General features: G+C 48.3%; 1 protein-coding gene, 1 long non-coding RNA gene and 1 other non-coding gene across 8 annotated transcripts; 1 reads left to right on the top strand and 2 right to left on the bottom strand.

The window, feature by feature from the left end:
• Positions 1-6,406: 6,406 nt before the first annotated feature.
• Positions 6,407-14,102, top strand: LOC142087840 (DNA polymerase beta-like). 6 transcript variants are annotated; one of them, XR_012675639.1, is made up of 5 exons: positions 6,407-6,892; positions 7,591-7,677; positions 10,304-10,452; positions 10,853-11,016; positions 11,578-14,102. XR_012675639.1 is itself a non-coding variant. In XM_075162547.1 (4 exons), the coding sequence occupies exons 1-4, from the start codon at positions 6,907-6,909 to the stop codon at positions 11,602-11,604; spliced, it is 297 nt and encodes a 98-aa protein (XP_075018648.1). In that variant the 5' UTR covers positions 6,878-6,906; the 3' UTR covers positions 11,605-14,102. The 6 variants fall into 6 exon arrangements, 2 of the variants coding, with proteins under 2 accessions (XP_075018648.1, XP_075018647.1); XR_012675640.1 differs by having other exon boundaries at positions 10,853-10,993; XR_012675637.1 differs by having other exon boundaries at positions 6,408-6,892; positions 10,304-10,441.
• LOC142087842 (uncharacterized) lies at positions 7,546-11,644 on the bottom strand. Its single transcript, XR_012675641.1, has 2 exons — positions 11,561-11,644; positions 7,546-11,146 (listed from the first exon to the last, which is right to left on the bottom strand). It is a non-coding gene; the product is annotated as an uncharacterized LOC142087842 (long non-coding RNA).
• Positions 14,103-19,553: 5,451 nt separating the features above from the next.
• On the bottom strand, positions 19,554-19,625 carry TRNAE-UUC (transfer RNA glutamic acid (anticodon UUC)). The gene has a single exon. It is a non-coding gene; the product is annotated as a tRNA-Glu (tRNA).
• Between the last annotated feature and the right edge of the window lie 151 nt (positions 19,626-19,776).

The raw sequence follows: 19,776 nt of genomic DNA on the forward strand, positions 1-19,776 counted from the left end.
AGATTAGCTTTGCACCAGACAAGAGGGAATCAGTCTGCGTGACCTGACAAGCGTCAGGATTAGATTTAGCTATGGGCCAGATAGCAAGATGCAAGTCCTGAGCCACTGGGGCTCTCCTTTGGAGTCGTCTTAACCATGTGTTTGTGTGGAGGCAGAGATTACATAAATGAGTGGGAGATGGGGTAGTGTTATTTATGTTACAGGCTCATCCTGTATGTGTGAAGTGCTGGATGCAAATAGTGCGATTTAGAAACCGGGTGCTGTTGGTGTATGTGCTGCAGCACGCCGAAAGCTGGGCGAGCCGGCCGCTGGCAGGGTCTGTCACTGGTCCTGAATGTCACGCGACGCTGCAGTTCCAGACAGCAGAACACGGCCGGCCGGGATTCATCAAAGGATGGAAGAGGAAAGACAAGAGTGCTAGGAAAGCCAATATTTAAAATCCAAATCTGATCCTGGAAAATATTTCCCACCTTTATGATGAGCCCGGGATTTGAAAATTGCCGCACCTTAAAGCGTGCAGATTGCAAACCTGAACGGGTTGTGCGTGCTGCCACTCTGTGCGAAGGAATACCGATGCGCTGTGTCCTTCCTGCCCGGTTTGATACTGCCACCCCATAAACCTGTTTACAACCAAATAATCCATGAAGAAATTGGACAGGATTGGTTAATAACGCTTGGCAAACAGCATGGCCTGGGTATCAACGTCATGGTCTGATCTCTAGGCAACAGCTTCTCCGCCGCCTCGTACTGTTGCTCTTTCTGAAATGGGAGGGATAACGAGCATTAATAAGAACCCAGGCAGGCTGTAAAGGCAGCACACCGCTTGGGAAGAGGGTGCTGCTGTATCTTCGCTAATAAATCAGGATCATTATCACACCAGGGGAGAGAAAGAGAACCCTGAGCAAAGGCATCTGGTGTGAATTATGTCTCTGAGCCTGCTGGAGCTCTCCATCTTCCCGAAGCACTTGCTTCAGCTAAGCCGTACAGCCTGCCAGCAGCCATTAATCCCATCCACTCCTGCCGGAAAGCTGATACTGGGCCAGGGCAAATATTTCTTGTGTCTGACAGTTTGGGTTGTTTTTTTTTTTTTCTTTTTAATACTTGCTGTAATGAGCAAGAGCCCAGAAACGCTCGGAGTGCTTTCTGCAGGGTCTACGGATGTGTGTGTCAGCCCAGGAAAATACCAAAGCCAGAGAAGCTTTGTCTTTGTGCAAGTTCAGTCGCCCCTTTTGGCTCCAAATACATGTGCGTATATAAAGAGAGGAGTGACAGCTGCTGAGCACAGGGACTTCACTACAGCACCGTGTCTCTACAGAATCCATTTCCTATACAGTGCTTTTCCTTCAGGGGAATTTGGGGAGAACGTGGGGGGAATGCCAGTAGCAAAACTCCTGAATTCATTAGTTTCTGATTTCACCCAGACTTGTTAAGACACAAATGCCCTGAATGTGATTTTCTAAGAGTAATCCTGACTTACGCAACTAATTCCATTTGTTTTGTTTTGGTTTTTTTGATGGGAGGGGAAACACCAAAGGGGCTTTTTAGCTTGGAAGCTTGCTTGGACAAAGCTGTCTTCATACCCTGGTAATGTGATGCGAGAACCACGGCCTGAAGACCTGTTTCAGGTGATGCGTGCTAACATAACACAGCCTGTCAGAGAATATTTTACAGTCATTTTCTTGGTATTCATGTCAGATTTTCCCAGGGTTTACCATGGTGCAGTACTAGCACTTACATGAGTAAGAGCTTGCCTTTTTCAGCCAGTAAAACCTCATGGATTTGCCTGATGGTCTTTTGTCCCTCAGCAAAGAAGGTGGAACTTGAACCCTCGATAACCAAGTCTGTATTTTTTAGAAATAAACATGAGTCACAAGAATAGATTTGACCTACTTTTTCTATAAAATGACACAACTAATGCCAGCAAGCCCCTGTCGAGGGGCTTGTCTCAATGAGACCTAAGGACGTCGTTAAGAAGCTGCATTGTACGGGCGAGCGTGGTGCCGCCGCCCTCTAACAGAACACGTTATTTTATGTCCTGCACGTTTTCAGCATCCTCACTCTTTCACCACTTTGCTGCGAGTGTGGAACCAAAATACTGGATTCCTGACAGCCATCACCCGGCTGTCACTAAGGGGCTGGGTCTCCCCCAGTTTGTTTGGAGGGCGCCTGATAACCTGGCACGGCAACGCAGAACAGGGGTAGCTCTCCGCACTGCTTTTCTCCTCCGGGGAGGATGCTTTAGACGAATCGTTTCCAAATGAACATACCTAGCAGCTGGGCAGGTTCTCAAGCTCTGGCTCTCAAGCTGCTCTGCTTTGCCTGAAGCATGTTCTGATGACCGGGGGCGGGCTGAATGAATGAAATTCTCATCCCCAAAATGTGGATTCGCAGTGCCTCATGCCAGTGCTCTTGAGAAGCTAGGGAAGAGCTGCGTGCTGGATGTTTACCAAGTGCTGAATAATGCATAGTAGTGAATCACACACAGATTTCTCTTTCTTCCTATTAGAATTATTGTAAGCAATAATATGGTTGACCCAGAACAAAAATAACTCCAACAGAGGATGGTATAGTGAGGTATTAGGGGACTCCCTGTCTAATAACCAAAGCTTAAACACTGAATCTACTGTTTCCAAAAAGTTCTAACTGCAATGCATTACAGCAAGTGGTGTACCAAGACCTTTCCTTTAAGGAAAACAAAAAAGAAAAAAAAGGTGGTAAAAACTGATGCTTAAATGTTATAATAGCTCATTTAAATTAAATGCAAAGTTTATCCGTTTGCTATAGAGATGGAAGCAACGATAACAAATGGTGACAGGTAACAGGAGAGAGGATGGGTGAACAGGTTTTTCTGAATAATACCTCATGAACTGGATAAAATAATGGAGCAGAAATGCAGTTGAGGGGACCCTGGATATCACCAGAAACTCCTCCAGAAGGAGGTGTCCCAGCCTGGGTAACAATCCTGAGTTACCTAGATAACAATCGTTTGTTATTTCTCTCTCCTTAGGCTGGCATAGAGGAATAAATAAGCTGTTCCAACCACGAGGATATTGTTAACTGTTCTTGGCTCAGCTTTGCTTTCACTGTTTCTGGTTTGTTTTATTATCAGATTGCATGTGTGAAAAGGAAGAGAGACAATATTTATAAGTTCAAGAGAAGACAAAAAAGTAAACTGACTGAAGTAGTCAAAATCAAATGGATCCAACTTACAGCTGCCTCTGTCTCGCCAAACAAGAGAAACCCCGTTTCTTGTGGTGAGGAGGGGTGGTGGTGTTCATACTGCTAGTAATAGTGATCAGGGTAACAGATCTCCAATACCCCTTTTCTTGGAACACCTTTCTCTTCTGCTGTCCCGGCCCCTCCAAACAGTTTCTGCTTCCAGGATTAATAATATTAGGCTGTAATTTGTTCCAGAGGTTTCCTTGAAGTCAGCAGGTTCCCGTATTATTTGCACTCTCGGGGCAAAGGACGGTCACAACTGATGTGTTACGTGGTGGTTATGCTCTGGGTTTTGCTCTCAGGAGTTACTACTTACCCAGCTACAAAAATAGCTGTGCGGTAGCAGGGACTTGGGGTTACGCATACACCAGCAACAGTGTGGTAGCACACAGTAATACCGCAGTCTGCAGTGCTCGTAGCACAACAATTGGACAAAAACAGTCCTACGACACCCGACGCGTTACTGAAAGATGGTTGTTTTCATTAAAAAAATCACTAAATGCCACTTTTGACATGCTGCTGTTATGCACCCGAGTCCAGTTCTGACCAGCTGGGCAGAACAGCAATCTCCTTTCTGTAGAGCAGGGTTTTCGACTTCAAAGCGTGTTCCTTTCTGTGAAGCTGCTGCCTGTGCTTTTTCCTGACTTAGAAAACGCTTCTCAGATCAACCGGCTTCCTTGCAAGGACTGAGAGTCGCTGCTGTTTTCCCCAAGACAGCAACGCTGCCATTTACTCGTCATCGCCTCAGTGACAAAAAAAATCTCTTTGTCATCAACTTGATGTGTGAGTACGTATCATATACATGGAGCGCTTTGCAATGCCTATAATTGGGGGACCTCTGGCTTCCACTGAGTGTAATTTTCTGCTCTTCCAAGGGAAGGATGGTGGCGGGTGCCGTCCTCCCGGTCCCCGTGCTGAAAAGCTGCACCGGGGGGGATACGGTCTGCTCAAGCAGTGTGCTGTGGAAAGGGTTTCTAGACTTAAGTGGTTTGCCTGAGCTTCTCCTAGATCTCAAAAATATTACATCTTGTAGGTACATGAAGTTATTTCTCTAGATATATGGCTAATTTTCCATGTTTCATACAGAGATGCTGGTGATCTGTTAACCGCTGTAGACAAGAGGAAGGACATTTCTCCTTAGTGAGAGAAACAGGATTTCTCTCGTCTGGAGGTGGAGGCAGCTTTGAGTGAGAACCATGTCTTGCTGCTTCTCCCTGCGTTTCTTTACAATTTGCTATTTAACTTCAGCCACGGTAGTTCATCTTAAAAGGCTTATTACACACACGCTTACCTCACAGTTCTCTCAATCCTTCGCTACCTAGAAGAGGGACAGCCCTTCATCTCCCCTCTGTTTCCAACCTATTGCTTTTTGATACCTTTCTCAGATTCCTTCTGTACTCGGACGCCTGCCTCAAAGAAAACGACTGAACTGAACCCGATTGAACCGCGGGGTCCGGCAGCTTCTCCCCAGTTGTCCTTCGTCGGAGGGTTACCCTGCAGAACCAGCCAGGAGGCTGCTGAGCCGGCTGTCCCCTCGGGAGAGCCCGTTTCCAGGCTGTAACCGTGGTGGATGGAGCCGCTTCACCTTACTCGGAGCCACGCCAATACCAATTACAAAGGAACAGTGAAGAGACGTATGATTCTTGGTTGAAATGGTGCAGATGGGTGAGGAATGCTTTATGAACAGATAGGCCGGACATTCAGTAGATAAAAAGACCTTGAAACTTTGTATTCTGCGTAAAATAGATGAGGACGCTAATCTTGTATCTTGAGTAGGATAGGGAAGGGGGTTGTGCCAGCCTAAGCTAGTTTGTGCTAATGAGAATTGTGCTAATTAAGCCAAGGGTTAAAACTGAGCATGTGTAAAGACCGAGTTCAACGGAAGGACACCGTGAGGAAGACTACTGACGACCACCAGAAGACCTTGAAAGACACCAATGAACACAAGGGCGCATGCATCAAAGACTTTTGCGTATGTTAATGAATTCCGGGAAATAACTTGAATATTTCGATTATTTCTCAGAAATGTAATGAGTATGTATATTCTAATTGTATATAACTTCTTCGGTTGAGCGATTTGGGGCGCACAATCGGTGGAGCGATCCCCCGTGCGCCCGGCGCCGCATTAACGAATGCCTGCTTCTAAAGCTCCACAACGAGTCTCAGAGAGTTCTTATTTTGCCGACTTACGGTACCACCGCCGCTCTCTTACCGACGCCCAGGTTCCCTTACCGGCGCCCTCAGGGCTTTTTGTGGTCGTTCCATTTTTTGTGGCCTTTTTTTAACTTGACTACGGTCCACAGCGTGCTGTGCTAAGGCAGCCACCGCCGGCCCCCTCTGCTTTTACATCGGTTTTGGTGATTAGAGGTGGTCGTTAAAAGCGCCTGTTCCCCTGTGGGCTGCAGCTGAGGCCGTGCCGCAGAGCCAGGCTGTTTCTTACGGCAGGGCCTCGGCGTCCTCTTTGCCTTTTCCTGGTGTTTTTCTTTTTTCAGGCTTTTCCTCAGCCTGAAATTTTTAACCTTCGCCATTTAAGCACCGCACTGGGTGCTGTTGTGCCGGGCCTGCCGCGGCCAGAGCAGCGTCTTCCACCTGCCTCCCCTCACCCCTTTCTTCACCAAAAAATCCCCTTTTCTGTGACAGCGGGAGCGCCTCACGAATTTCTTCAGCACCTTTCCACCCATTTCAGTAAAAACGCGCACGGCGCGTGCGTGAGGCTGGGCTGCGGGGCGGGGGAGCGGCCGGCAGGGGGCGCCAGGGAGCCGCGCGCCTCACGCATGCGCCCTGCGTGCCCCGTCCTTGCGGCCGCGCTCCGGTGCCCCCGGGCTCTCACACCCGGCCCCGGCCCCGGCCAGGCCCCACAGGCCGCCTTAGAGGCGCTGTCGGGCGCCCGCGGCGCGCAGAGGCTGCGCCGCCGGTCCGTGGGCACCGGGAGCGCCTCAGCGCTGCCCGGCCCGGGGGACCCCGGAAGCAGCGCTGATCGTGGCTGGCGGCAGTGCGCAGGCGCGAAAACAGACGCGGCCAATCGCAGCCGCCGTACAGCCGGCGGCGCGCGGGTGACGTCGACACGGGAAGTGCTGCGCCGCGACTTCCGGCTGAGCCGCTTCTCAGGGGGCCGCGGCCTGGGCCGGGCGCCGGCGAGGGCCCGGGGCTGCGCGGGCTGTAGCGGCGGGAGGCGCGGAGCACCGGGCTTCGGGGGCCGGCGAGGCGCGGGATGGACCCGCGTCTGCGGGGGCGGCGGGGCTCGGCGGGCCGCGGGGTGGCCGCAGGGATTTTTGCCGCTGCGAAGGGCAGTGTGAGCTCGGGTTTCGCTTCAGAGCGCCTGCGCTTCCTTCCTGCGCAGCGGGAAGTTTGTCAGCGGTTTCCGAGGCGCGGGGCGACGCTGACTCCTTTTGTTGGAGGGAGGGTGATGCTTCCACTTAAAAACCGGTTTTTCCCGAAGCTTGGCGGGTTTCTAAGAGAAAAACGCACTTGTAAGAGCGGTCAGCGCCAGGGCTGGGCCCCGCAGCCCGCCCCTGCCTGCCGCCTTACACCAGGCCGGGGGGCTCCGCCGGGGGTTTCTGCGCGGGACGTCCCGAGGCGCGGAGACGAGCGGGGGATGGATCCTCTCCTGGCGCGTCCCCGTTTGGCACCCGACTGGTCCCAACAGCTACCTTGTCTTCGCGCCGCCGGAAGGGTGCGTGCCTTTAAATGACGTCATCTCAGGCCGGTACCGCAGCTTTTTACCCTGTATTTTGTCACGGTAACAGTAGCCTGTTCTCTGGGATCAACGTGTTGGGTTTAAAGAGTTGCAGTCGCTTGTCCTGTCTGTGTATTTTGTGTTTTGTTCTTTTTGCAGAAATATTTTGTATATTTACTCTCATCCTTCCCCCGCTACACTCCCAGTTTTGTATAATTTTACAACCTCTAATCACAACAAACAGCTGAATAAAGCAGTGGTTAAAGTCAAACTAAGTCTCTCATCACGCGGCCGTGACCCTTTGGAAGAGAAACAAATACCCTGGGGTGGTTTCTGGCATGGCTCTAGGGAAATCCTAATGAAATCTCGCATTTTTCACATTGTTCCTACAAATTAATGAGTTTGAAAGCTGAGCTTCAAACTAAGAAAAACATTCTCTCGCTTCTAACGAGAGCAAGCTAACGGCAGGTTCAGTGGAAAAAATTTATGTATGGTTTCACATCTGTAATTTTGTTCGTTTTTCTCACAATTGTAATCATTTCCCTTGGTCATACTTCATGTAGAGATATAGATATACTTACAGCAATGTAGGGTACATATGTGAGCCATTATTTGGTAAACAAGTAAGATTCTTGTTATTTGTAAAGTAATTTTATTTCTTTTTCTTTTTTTTTTGGTGCTGTCTCTGTTCCTAGCCAAAATTCTTGCATCGGGTTATGGAACGACTGAAGAAAAGGTCCAGGTGGTCACGGCTGCTGCCAAACCACGGAACAGAATTCACGGTGAGTGGGTTTTTTGGAGGCTGGGGGTGTGGGGGGAACACAGCGCGTGAAGGAAGTTAGCATATAGTCAAAACGCGTTGCTTAGACAGTCAGAGTTGTAGGGTTTTGTGTGTTTTTGGAGGGGGTGCACTGCCTAGCGAGTTACTCTTGTAAAGATTTCGGTGCTAGAAAATCTACAGGTATTTCTGTAGTTGTTCCTGTGCGTTTTACAGGTGAATCGCGCTGACATCACAGTCATGACAGTGTTATCCCTGTCTCTATTTTGCCTGTATTTCTCCAGAAGCTTGGCACCACTGCATTTCTTCAGCCCACATTTCCTCCTCGCCCCACCAGTAGTTTCAAGATGTTTAGGACAGAGTAACACGATTTCTGATTTCAGGTGCATCTTTACCTTGTTTTTTTCTAATGTTTAACGTACTTTTTTCTCCTTTCCTGTGGCTTTTGTTGCAGAGGGGGGATAGAGGATATGCTGGTAGGCTCGGGATGTAATACAGAATACGGGTGGTAGGAATACGCTCTGGTGAGCGCAGCGAGTTCAGGCATTGCATTTTGTTACGTCCCTTGCTCACAGCACAGCTTTTATTTTTTGGAACGTGTGGCTTGTGTGTTGCCTTGCTTCACTGAAGAGTTTTCTTTACAGGCCACAGCTATCCTGGCCTTGCAGGCTGGGTAAAAGCCAATTCCAGCAGCGAAGTAAAACCATAAGCGAGTGGAAGTGGGGAGTCGTGAGTTCCACCAGTCACAGTAACGGCTTTATGAAATTCCTTGGAGGAGTGGTTCTGGGGGACCATGAACCAAAAGGCTGTGCCGCGTGAATTCCTGCTAAAGAATAGAAATATCATATTAAGCTAATCTTTTGGAAGGTGTAAATGCTTAAAGATGTTTGGTCTTCCAAAATGAAAAAGATTGTTAGAGCACTTGATGTCTTCTTTTTCACTTAAAAGAAGAGCTAAAATAATCTGAAGTGAACTTGTCTTCACCAGTTTAGCTTGCGGGGCTGTCTGAGGGGGAATTACGCATAGCTTTCTTGGCCTTTAGGAGGGGTAAGTGAAAGCGTCACCACTTCTGGGTTAAAAATCTCAGCTGAGAGAAAGCAGATAAAAGAGGCTAAAGTTGTGCTGATTCCAGGTGTGACCTTACCAGAACAGATCTCGTTGAGGATTGTGGGAGAGTCAGACTGCGATTCGGTGTTCCAGAGCTCAGAGGCAGCATAGGAGAAGGAGGGTAAGTTGGGTGGCTGTGGTGAAACCCTGTCCAAAATCACCTTTAACCTGTGGAAGTTGGAGGTAGTCTAACTTACAGGATGGTGATAATCCTGGAAAAAGTCACTGACTGGAGAAGGCTCCCTGGCTTAGCTGGGTAAATGAAAAGAGCTGCTTCAAGTTGTGATTTATCCACGAGGGTGCACATTGGATGAGCTTCCCTAAATCGCTGCCGTTTGCGCTCGTATTGTTTTTTGCCGGCTGTCTGGCGCATGCTATTAGACTTGTCGGATTTCCCAGGACAGTTACATCACGAGAGGAGGAATAACTCCTATTCTTGCCCGTGAGTTAGAGTGTGAATATTGTATTGATTTAAAGCTAAATGTGCATCTGTGAGCTAAAGCAGAGACACTCGGCATCCCAGTTTGCATTCAGAGCCCTACAAGCTCATTAACAGTTTGGCCGCTTGCTCTGTGTAATCCTGACAGGTTTTAGAAAGGATTTTGTAATCATTGCCTTCAAAGCGGAAGATAAGAAAGGAATGTTGCAGAAAACCGAAGTGTGATTACAGCCGAGAATCGGAGAAGAGCAAAGCCTTAGTACGCGAGACAGACTGCATAACTTAAAAAGCAAAGGCAGCTTTCAAAATAAAGCTAAGAATAGAAGGGGAAATCTCAGCATGGAGCTGGAGGATACATCTTACAAGACTCTCCTGTGCAAACACGTCTAATCATTCATTGATTTTCTCTTTTTTTCCCTCCACATACTGTGTGATCATTTTAGGTGATTACAGACTAAACATAAAACAACAAAGCTGGAAAGTGGATTGCACAGAGACTACAAAGCAGTTTGATATGAAAAGCGACAGAGGAGTTCTCAAGAAAGAGCCTTCCTTTTGTGTCGGCTTAAGTTTTACACACAGTTACATGACATCCAGATATTCTTAGAAAACACTGAACTAATCCGTTTGGCAGGGCATTAACTTTGCCCTCCGGGCTGCCCGGTGATCAACCCCGAGTCCAGATATACATTGACCCTGGTGGAGGTGGATTTCGGTAACTTGCTGAACGCAGCCTTGCACTCGGTCGAAGGGACAGAATTAAGGTGCAGATAAGCTGGTGTGCTGTTGCTGAAAGCTTTCAGGAACTTTCCGAAATATTTTGCTTCTCCTTTTTGGTTTATCATAATGTCCATGCGGCACATCGCTCTGAGATTGTTAAACTTCAGTGTTGTAACTTCGTTCCAATTTAACAAGCCTCATCTGTTATCAGCCTCTCAAGACTGCATGTGGTCACAGAACTACAAGGATTTGGGGACATGCACTTCAAAAAGCGGTGGGGGAGAGGTCAATGAAACTCTGTGAGATTCTCTCAAATCTGTTTACCTCAAATTTTGTATTTTTGGCTTTATTTGCTTCCTCATAGGGTGTCTGTCACTGCCAGATAAAGAAGCTGGAACAGTCTATCCACAGCAAACCTGAGAAGTACACTAGATCTCTGCTACATCACGAGCGTTTGGTTGAAGATGTGCATTCAGATGTCCCTTCCCACGCACAGGACACGGTATTTAATCGGTACCAACCTCCTTTGTGTTGTAGGGAAGCCATCGTACAGCTGCTGATCTCTGCAGCGGGTTGTTAGCGAGAACGCCATATCTCAGCTCACAACTGCAAAACAGGCTCCTTTATGTCCGCTTCCAGAACTATGAGCTGCTTTATCACGCTGCTCTAACGTTAGCTCCATAGCCACCGGTTCAACGCCAGTAATTCGCAGGCTGAGGCAGTTGTGCGGTACTTTCCATTGATAGACGTTGCAGCCTAGCGTCGGGCTTCTGGGCAAATAAATGTACAGAATTCTGAATCTGTGCACTTCACGGGCAGTAAATCGAGAAGAATGGCTGAGTGGCTGCATTCCAAATGGCTTCTATTCATATTTGTCTTCCATGTTTTTTTTTTTCTCTCTCTGTTGTTCCAGACTCACTCCTTGGAGAGGAGTGTTCCTGTAGTGTTCTGTATTTCACAAGTGGTGATGTATTCAATAAGAACGTAAGAATTCACACTGTGGAAATGGGCTTCACAATCAACATGCCCGCGAGCCACCCTCTGGGCGTGACCGGTCAGTTCACGCCTTTGTGCCGGGTATTTTTCCTAGTTACATCCTCTGTGTGATCCTCCTCTTAGATTGCGCTCTCAATGTATTGGAAATGCTTCTGGCGATACTGTAGTTCACTGAAATGTTTCATTGTCTCCCGGCTGGCAGCGGGTGCCACTGTAGCAAGGAGAGACAGCCTGTTTACCTACAGGCAACACTGGCACAAAGAAATCACCTTTTCAGCCCACCCCACCTACTTTGGAGAGTTTTACTGTTAACCTACAGATCTTTTTACAGACAGAGTGCTACGCGCAGTGCACTGTCTTCCCATTCTTTTAAACAGGATTTATTGATGTCCTCAGTTAGGTTGGGCGCAGGGGGAGAAGGGAGGGCTGTCTGTCTATTTCTCTTGTTTTAAAATTGCATATAGCTCCAATCTTACTTCCTTTGGTGTGGATAGTTTTAATACTTAAATACCTTTGTGCCTGTATGAAAAGGTCTGTGGTTTCTGTGCAAATCCATTCTACTTAGAGCAGTTTGTCTTAATCTTGGTAGCTTGGTGGTACCAAACTTGTACCTTTTAAATCTCACCTCTAATGTACTTGCAGGCGATGCTGGGAAGGCCCTTCCCGTAGAACGTGAAGACATCATCTTTGGCTACGTCCACTGAAGCACCTGCAGCCAAAGGAGGAGAGTGAATACCTGCGTGCCTGCATCTCACCTAGTGCCACGCGCAGAGTCTTCTGCGAACAGCCAGACTGGAGCGCAAGTGTATATTCATTCCTTAAACGTGGCAAGAAGTGTACATCACTGATGTTTTGAAGCGAGCCCATGGCAGCAGGCTAGCATGTGAAAACTAAATCTTGTATTACCTCATTTTGCTGTCTTTCTCTTACATAAAAGCATTTAAAGCAGATGAAAATATTTAGCGTACTAAGAAAAACCTGCAGTGAAGGCAGTACGGTAGTCAGACCCCTTGGAAGAAAGTATCTTTCATTTGCTTGAGTGCTTAGTACAAGTTTTAGCAGACAACAGTGAATCACAGGCTTCTTTTTTACCCTGGGGAGCAGGAAGTTCCCACTCTCAGAGGAAATGTTTTGTCTTACTAAAGTTTTGGCAGCTCAGTTTGAAAAAGGTGGGTACTGATCCACAGTGACAATTCTATGGAGTCACTGTGTGATTTAATTAAGTGCAATAGCTGCAGTAATGAAGCCAACTAAACAATACATAGGTGATGAAGCTATTTTAGTCTTTTTCTAATGGTAACGGCACTTAGGCTGTGATCACAATTAGAAAAATCCAGATATTTTTGGAACTGAACAAGTCTTTCTAGCTTGTTTCCTATACTATTGCGAAAGATGTTCAGAGTACTGGTATCTCTGTGGTTTTGTCTCTCTGCAAACACCCTTTACTGCTTAATACAAAAACCGGGGCAGGCTGCCAAGGAAAAAGTGTAGGTAGATCTCTTTTGGTGATTCACTGTGTGTAACAATCATAAAAGCAAGAGGTTGAAAGTCCAAAGAAGTGTGATTGCTTGTTCAGTGGTTGCAGGTTGTCTCATGAAGTAGTGTTGTTACTCCTATACAGTCCCTGAGCTGTAATTTTTATAGCTTTAGAGCCTTTTGGATTGTTCAAGTGAAAGTTTTGCCAATAAAGCTGCTAGCATTAACAACTTGAGCATACAATGTACAGAACCTGTAGCAGAAGGCACTTTATAAATAACGATAGCTCAGATTAGGTGCTGGCAGTACGTGATGCTGCCATTGTGCAGTTAAGTTATAAACTTAGTTCCAAAATTTGAGACAAGTTTCTCTCCTATGAGAATATCAGCGAATTAGAAGGATTTTATCAGAATAATCTGGCTTTGTACATTTTTCTTTGAAAACGTGCTTTAAAAATATGGGAGGTGTACAGAAGAAAGGGGGTGTGGGGGAGAAAAAAAACGTATTTTATTCTACTCCCCCTTCAAAAATTAACAGAGAGCAGCTATCTGGTAGCAGCAGCTTGTAATAGTGATTATGCAAAATAATGTATTATGACTTTCTACCAACTGCTAAACAGCATAGTACTTTTCAAAACAAATTTGCCAAAGAGGCTTGCTTGTATGCTCTTTCACAGCTAATCACACCTTTAATTTTTTCTGCTTAATTGGGACATCTAAGAGTTCAGCAAGAGAAATGAAGAGGTGGAATGCCTCTAAATGCCCATGGCAAAGGTGGACCTTGGCACGTTGTTATAGAACACAAAGTCATTATCACAACTGCTGCTGAAATGTAATTTGCATGAACATAAAATGAATATACCCCAGAGTCAGACAAAACTACAGAGCTCTACAGTTTCAGGTTCAAGGTCTGACAAGGATGTTGTACTAGACGTTTGAAATGAGCAAATATAAAAAGGAAGTGGGGCGGATGTTTTCTTGACATCTTTCCCAGTCTTAAAAGGAGACATGTAAAACCATTCTTCATGTCTGTGTTGGCTCTTAAAAGCCTTAAGTAATAAGAAAAGGCTTAAAGCTTAAAAAAGCTTAAAAGCCTGAAATCGTCTGGGGCAATCACTTCCATTCCAACACCGTTAAGTAGTTAAGGGTCATTTTGCCAGCGTGAAAAATGTTGGAAGTATTTTGACTGTACAATTTCTCCTTTTTAAATTAAACTAATAGTAATTTAGGTTACTTGCCTAAGGAGAAGGGAGAAGAATCCTAGCAGTTTACCAGCCTATTACTTACTGTGTATCATTCAGGTTCGTAAAATAAATAACCCCATGCACCAGTACCTGCCACAGCTGGAAGGCAGTTTTGCAGAGGACCTGGGGGTCCTGGTAGACACCAGCCCTGGGCCAGGAATGTGCCCTTGCAGCAAAGGCGGCCAAGAGGCTGCATTAAGAAGTCTTGCCAGCACCGGTGAGGTGCCTGGAGTGCTGTGTCCAGGTCTGGGCTCCCCAGTGTAAGACAGGGACAGACTGGTGAGGGTCCAGCAAAGGGCGACTAAGATATCAGATGGCTGGAGCATCTGTCATACCAGCGGGGTCTGAGAGCTGTGACTCTTTGGCCTGGAGAAGAGAAAGCTCAGGGAGGAATCTCAGTGTGTATAAATACCTCTTGTTCAGAGTAAAGATGGATCCTGACTCTTCAGAGTGGTGCCTAGTAAAACGAAAAGCAGTGGACACAAACTGAAACACAGAAATTATCACTTCAACAACAACAACAAAAAAAACCACAGTGAGGCTGATCAAGCACTGCAACAGGATGCCCAGAAAGGCTGTGGAACATCCTTGGAGATACACAAAACCCAACTGGACACAGTCCTGGACAAGCTGCTCTGGGTGACCTTGCTGTGAGCGGGGTGGGTAGACTAGACAGTCTCAAGGTCCCTTCCAACCTCAACAATTCTGCAGTAAGCACAGGGTAGTTGGGTGTTGTCTGTCTTAGAAACTGGCCTTTTCAGCTGTGATTTGCTATCTCTGGACATTTTTCATCTGCTGTGTGGACACTTTTTATCCAGCATCCAAGAAACTAGTCTTTGTTTACTGGCTAAACTTCCACTATATTGCATGCACTGCATGTGTGTGAAAATCCTCCTTGATTATCAAGGGATTGTTCTCTGCCTCAACTGCCCTAGCTGCTACATTCACTGATTTGGCAGCAGTGTGCTTTTCTTCCCAATAATGTATCTGCTAACATCTTCCCTACAGAGTTCATTCAGCTGAAACTGGCTGCAACAACTGCTCTGTCTGTTGTAGCTTTTAGAACCAGAAGGAAATATGCCTTTAGCCTCCCAGTGCAGATTGTCTTTCAGACAGTCAGCCCTGTCTTTCCTCTCTGCACCCTTACGTACTTAGTAGCTGCATATTCTTTTCTCCAGTTCTCTAGAATGGTTTTCTTTACTTACGTATCTGTTTCCACCGAACCTGTTAGAATAATGGCTTTGTAAGCAACGTAGGTAACAACCTGTAGATCTTGGGTGCTCCCAAGAGCCTTGTGCTTCTTGAGAAAGGCATTTCTCAAGCAGAAGGCAATCTGTTCCTTCATCTAAGAAAGTGACTGCTCACGTTCATTCAATTGCTGTTATAGGAAGCATGCAATTACCCCATTCTTCATAATGGGGTCTAGAAAGAACGTTCTCATCGCACCTGACGACATGGAGCTTCCATTCATAGACATTCTTGCCAGGATCCACCTTTCCTTTATTTACAAAAGAAAGGAAACACCTTCCCAAGTCAATACAGAACAGCGCTGTGAAGGCTGATGTACTGTCGCAAGGAAGCACGCGAGCGCAGCAATAGCCGAAGTGTTCCAGATACACCAGGGCAGGAGGAAGAGAACTAGCACTGACCTTTCCTAGAGAGTACAAAGAGAGTCCTCCTGGGAGACTGAACACTAAATATTCTTGAGACTGTGTCCTGGTAGGCTGAAATGCTTGCTTTCTTTTAAGATGTATCACACATACACCTCTTTGAGATGGTACTTTCACTGTCCTGAGAGCTTAAAAGAATTACCTTGATTATGGGATTGGGTTGTTCCTTTTGCAGTTGAACCATCCTTTTCAGCAGTCCGTTCTTCAGCTGGGGGAGCTGCAGAAGCCTGGCTACAGACTTCTGGCGCAAAAGGGACAGTAGAGCTACAGCACAGCATTGTTGGAGGGCTTCACGTAGATGTGCCTGTTCGGAGAAAATCAAAATTTCAGTACCTAGAGAGAAAAAACCAACCTATTCTATGCCTCCCCTTGCTGATACTCCCAAATATTCAGAGATCCATTCCTGCATAAATTTTAAAGACAGAAGTCAATTCTTGGCAAAGATCACAGATTCACATGTTCTATTTTTGATGTAAGACAACTTTTTCCCCTTTCTTTTTTTTTTAGGACATCAAGCCTTGATCTAAAAGCTTCAGCTCATGAGGAATAAGCTAGGTAATTTTAATTAATTATTTTCAAAAAAAGCACCTGATTTAAATATATAGAATTGTCTAATGTAGGCTTTTAAACAGTTATTTAATCTAGCAGCAACAATCCTGCCCCTGAAGACGTCCAAGACAAGAGGTTCTTTTGGTTAACCAGTGGTCTCCTGGTTAAGAGATTCATCTTTTGAGCTGCTGCAGGCATTCTTCCCTCTCAGAACTTCAGACTGCTCTGCTAGCTGTCTCCTCTGGTCTGTTTTTAGTTCTCTCTATCCTGTTTGGTGTATAGACACTGAATCAGCCATTTGTTAGAGCCGCTGACCCGAGTTACTCAAGGTAAATTCCTATTATCTTCATCTCTGTTGTGAGAGGAGGACTCCTGCAGTGCTGAAGCTCTGGCCAAGCTGGTTTCTCTCCTTACATCTAAACCCTTTCAGTGTGGCAATACGCTGCGACCCCTCTCCTGTTGCAGGACCCACTCTGTCCCTAGGTATGTTGTAGTACCATCAGATGCAGGGCTCCAAGTTTTGTTCAGCTTACAGTACCCAGAAGCCCAGCCCGGTTACCTTGTACATCTTTACCATTCCTAGAGTCAGCTTGCCTCTTCATCTGAAAACCTGACAGCTCTGATTTTAGAGCTCCTTTTAAATCACTTCAAAGGGCAATGAATATTTTGCACTTGAGAGCAGATCCCGTTACTGCATTACTGATTATCTTTGGGACAGCAATTCCGTTGCTTCGCTTCTTAAGAAGTTACCAACTAGTTGATTTTAACTCAATTCTTACAGAGCATCAGCATGGCTCGTGTTGCGATTTGAATAGCATGTGGGAGTAAGACAAATGCATTACAGAAACTGCAAGCTTGACAAGAAAACTCAAATATTTACTACAATTATGGGACCATTCTTTGGTTTGTTAAGTTATGCCCTCTGTCAGCCTTTACAGGGGCACAGAGGGGTTTGCACTTGGGTTGTCATCAGGCTACTCAACCTGTATTGACTTAAATCAAAATTGACACGAACTGATTTTCACTCTTCTCTATCCCGAGCCTACAGAACTACCATGTTTGTACTTGTTCTTATATAACTAAGATTGATCATTAGTCATACAGGCTACAGATTGACGCTCTTCATTTCTTGGTTCTGTATTTATTAGCAAGAGAAATACTGTCTGTGAACGTTCCCCGTTCATAGACAGAGGTGCATAATGCAGTGGTGCGTAACATGACAAAATTTATCTGGTAGTGCCTGCAGTCTTTAGTTCTTCATAGTTTAGACATTTAGCTGCTGTTTTTAGTGTTGCTTACTGCTTATTACTGAAGACAAAGAACTCCATCACGTATCTATAACCCTGTATGATTCTTGACTGACATTTAAGTAGCATCAAAAAACAACAGCAGGAACTTCCCATGTTTACCACGTTCCTGGGAGGCACCTGGCCATTCTCCACAGTGCTCGAGAGGGGGCACAGAAACCCACTTCACCACGGGGCGTCAGGCAGGCTCTACTGGGACACCCCCCAGGCACGCCCCGTCCCGTTCATCCCATCGGGCTGCCACAGGCGACCTCCACCCACACGCAGCCCCCAGTTCCCCTCTGAGACCTGCCCAGCTGAGGGGTCTGGCGTCCCCCAGGACACACCGACCTCCGCGGCTTCTCCTGCAAGGCCGGCAGCACCCCTCGGGCACGGACCCCTCCAACCTGAGAGCCTGCAGCAGCCGCTCCGTCACCGCCTCCCGCCGAAACCCTGCCCTCGAACCGCACTATACAGCCACAGTCGCGGCTGAGAGGAGCGGCGCTGGATGCCCACATCCCGCCAAGCCCCACCACCGCCCGCCCCTCTGAGGGGCCGCCCGCCGCGCTTATATAGGGGCGGCGCTCGGCGCGCATGCGCAGAGCGGCGCCTCACTGCGCGGCGGGAGCCCGGTCGCCTTCAGTCCCCCCAGGCCCTGCGCGCGGGACGCGCAGCCCTGTCAGGGACCCGCGGCAGAAGGCCGGGCTGGCCGGGGGCTTCCTCGGGAGGAGAGGCGGCCTTGAGGCGCCGTGCCCCAAGCTTTTGCCAGGCTGGGATTTCCTTAAAGCCGAAGGGTGGCAGATGCCAAGGCTCGGGGAGGGGGGCTGTTACGTGAGGTGGCAGGGCTCTGAGGAGAGGGTACGTGAGGTGACAGGGCCTTGAGGGGGCGGTACCTGAGGTGACGAGGCTCTGAAGGGGGGATACGTGAAGTGCCAAAGGTCTGAGGAGGGGATACATGAGGTGCCAAAGGTCTGAGGAGGGGATACGTGAGGTGCCCAGGGTCTGAGGAGGGGATACGTGAGGTGACGAGGCTCTGAGGGGGGGGTACGTGAGGTGACAAGGCTGTGGGGGGGGGGATACGTGAGGTGGTGATAGGGCTGTGAGGGGGTGTTACATGAGATGAAGAGGCTCGGGTGGGGGTACGTGAGGTGACAGGGCTCTGAGGCGGGGGTACATGAGGTGACAAGGCTGTGGGGGGGGCGATACGTGAGGTGGTGACAGGGCTGTGAGGGGGTGTTACATGAGGTGACAGAGCTCTGAGGAGGGGGTACGTGAGGTGACAAGGCTGTGGGGGGGGGGATACGTGAGGTGGTGACAGGGCTGTGAGGGGGTGTTACATGAGATGAAGAGGCTCGGGTGGGGGTACGTGAGGTGACAGGGCTCTGAGGCAGGGGTACATGAGGTGACAAGGCTCTGAGGGGGGATACATGAGGTGACAGGGCTCTGAGGCGGGGGTACATGAGGTGACAAGGCTCTGAGGGGGGATACGTGAGGTGACAGGGCTCCGAGGCGGGGGTACATGAGGTGACAAGGCTCTGAGGGGGGATACGTGAGGTGACAGGGCTCCGAGGCGGGGGTACATGAGGTGACAGGGCTCTGAGGCGGGGGTACATGAGGTGACAGGGCTCTGAGGCAGGGGTACATGAGGTGACAAGGCTCTGGCTTTGTGGCAGCAGCAGCTTGGGGGCTGCCCGAAGACCCCTGAAGCCAAGATCTCTGGCATCCCAGCGAGCCACAGCAGGCGGGTGACGACGGGCCCCTCTGAGTCCTACAGCTCCGGGGGGAGGGCCGGGGAGGCCCCCTGCTTCCCCACAGACCAGAGGACCGCCCTGCCCTCGCTGCGTGAACTGGGGCGATTTTTGGTGGTGAAGCCTCCTGTGCAGGCGTGCCGTTGCTCACCCTGTGTGCCTTCTATCAGAGTACATACACGTTAATGAAAAAGTTGTTGGACGTACCTGGCTTTGTTAAGGAATTTCCCTTCATAAATGACTAGCTCTACACCCTCATTTTTATATATATTTTATATATACGTATGTATTTTTATGTATGTATATCTGTAGCAGATATTTGCTTCTGGAGTTGCAGTACAATGCTATTTGCCTTGGACAATAGTCAGAGCTGTTTAAAGCACAAGCAGCAATTTTCTCGCTTGCATTAGAGATAAACGCCATTACCTCCATGTTATTTAGTTAGGTGCTCTGTTGTCCAATTTACTTGACCGTTTTAAACTGCGGTGGGGTTTGCGTTGTGCTTCCTGCAGCTTCAGGAGACTCCCGGGGTCGAGAAATTTGGCCGCAGAGGTGCGAAAATGAGGTCCGAGAGGGTCAGGAGGGGACTCAGCGGAAAAAGAGGGGGCGCCGGCGCTTCCCCTCCCCGGGGGGAAAAAAGCGAAGCTTCCCATACCGGGAGTCGAACCCGGGCCGCCTGGGTGAAAACCAGGAATCCTAACCGCTAGACCATATGGGAGGCGCTGAGAAGTGCTTCCTCCACCTGCCTCACAGCCCTGCGGGCCCGCACCCTCCTGCCGCTCGGGGCGGGACCAGGCCCCGGCGAGCCGCCCTGGGCCGCCCCGCACGCACCGCCGGGGGCCCCTGCCCGCCCCCGGTCCCGGCCGCCG

This window comes from Calonectris borealis, chromosome 13 (assembly GCF_964195595.1).
Source record: "Calonectris borealis chromosome 13, bCalBor7.hap1.2, whole genome shotgun sequence".
NCBI classification, from domain to species: Eukaryota; Metazoa; Chordata; class Aves; order Procellariiformes; family Procellariidae; genus Calonectris; species Calonectris borealis.

Bases quoted from the DNA above. Each gene is read 5' to 3' on its own strand.
- LOC142087840 (XM_075162546.1), top strand. The intron at 7,678-10,852 runs GTGAGTGGGTTT...CTGTTGTTCCAG, and splicing joins ACCACGGAACAGAATTCACG to ACTCACTCCTTGGAGAGGAG. The intron at 10,994-11,577 runs GTCAGTTCACGC...ATGTACTTGCAG, and splicing joins CCACCCTCTGGGCGTGACCG to GCGATGCTGGGAAGGCCCTT.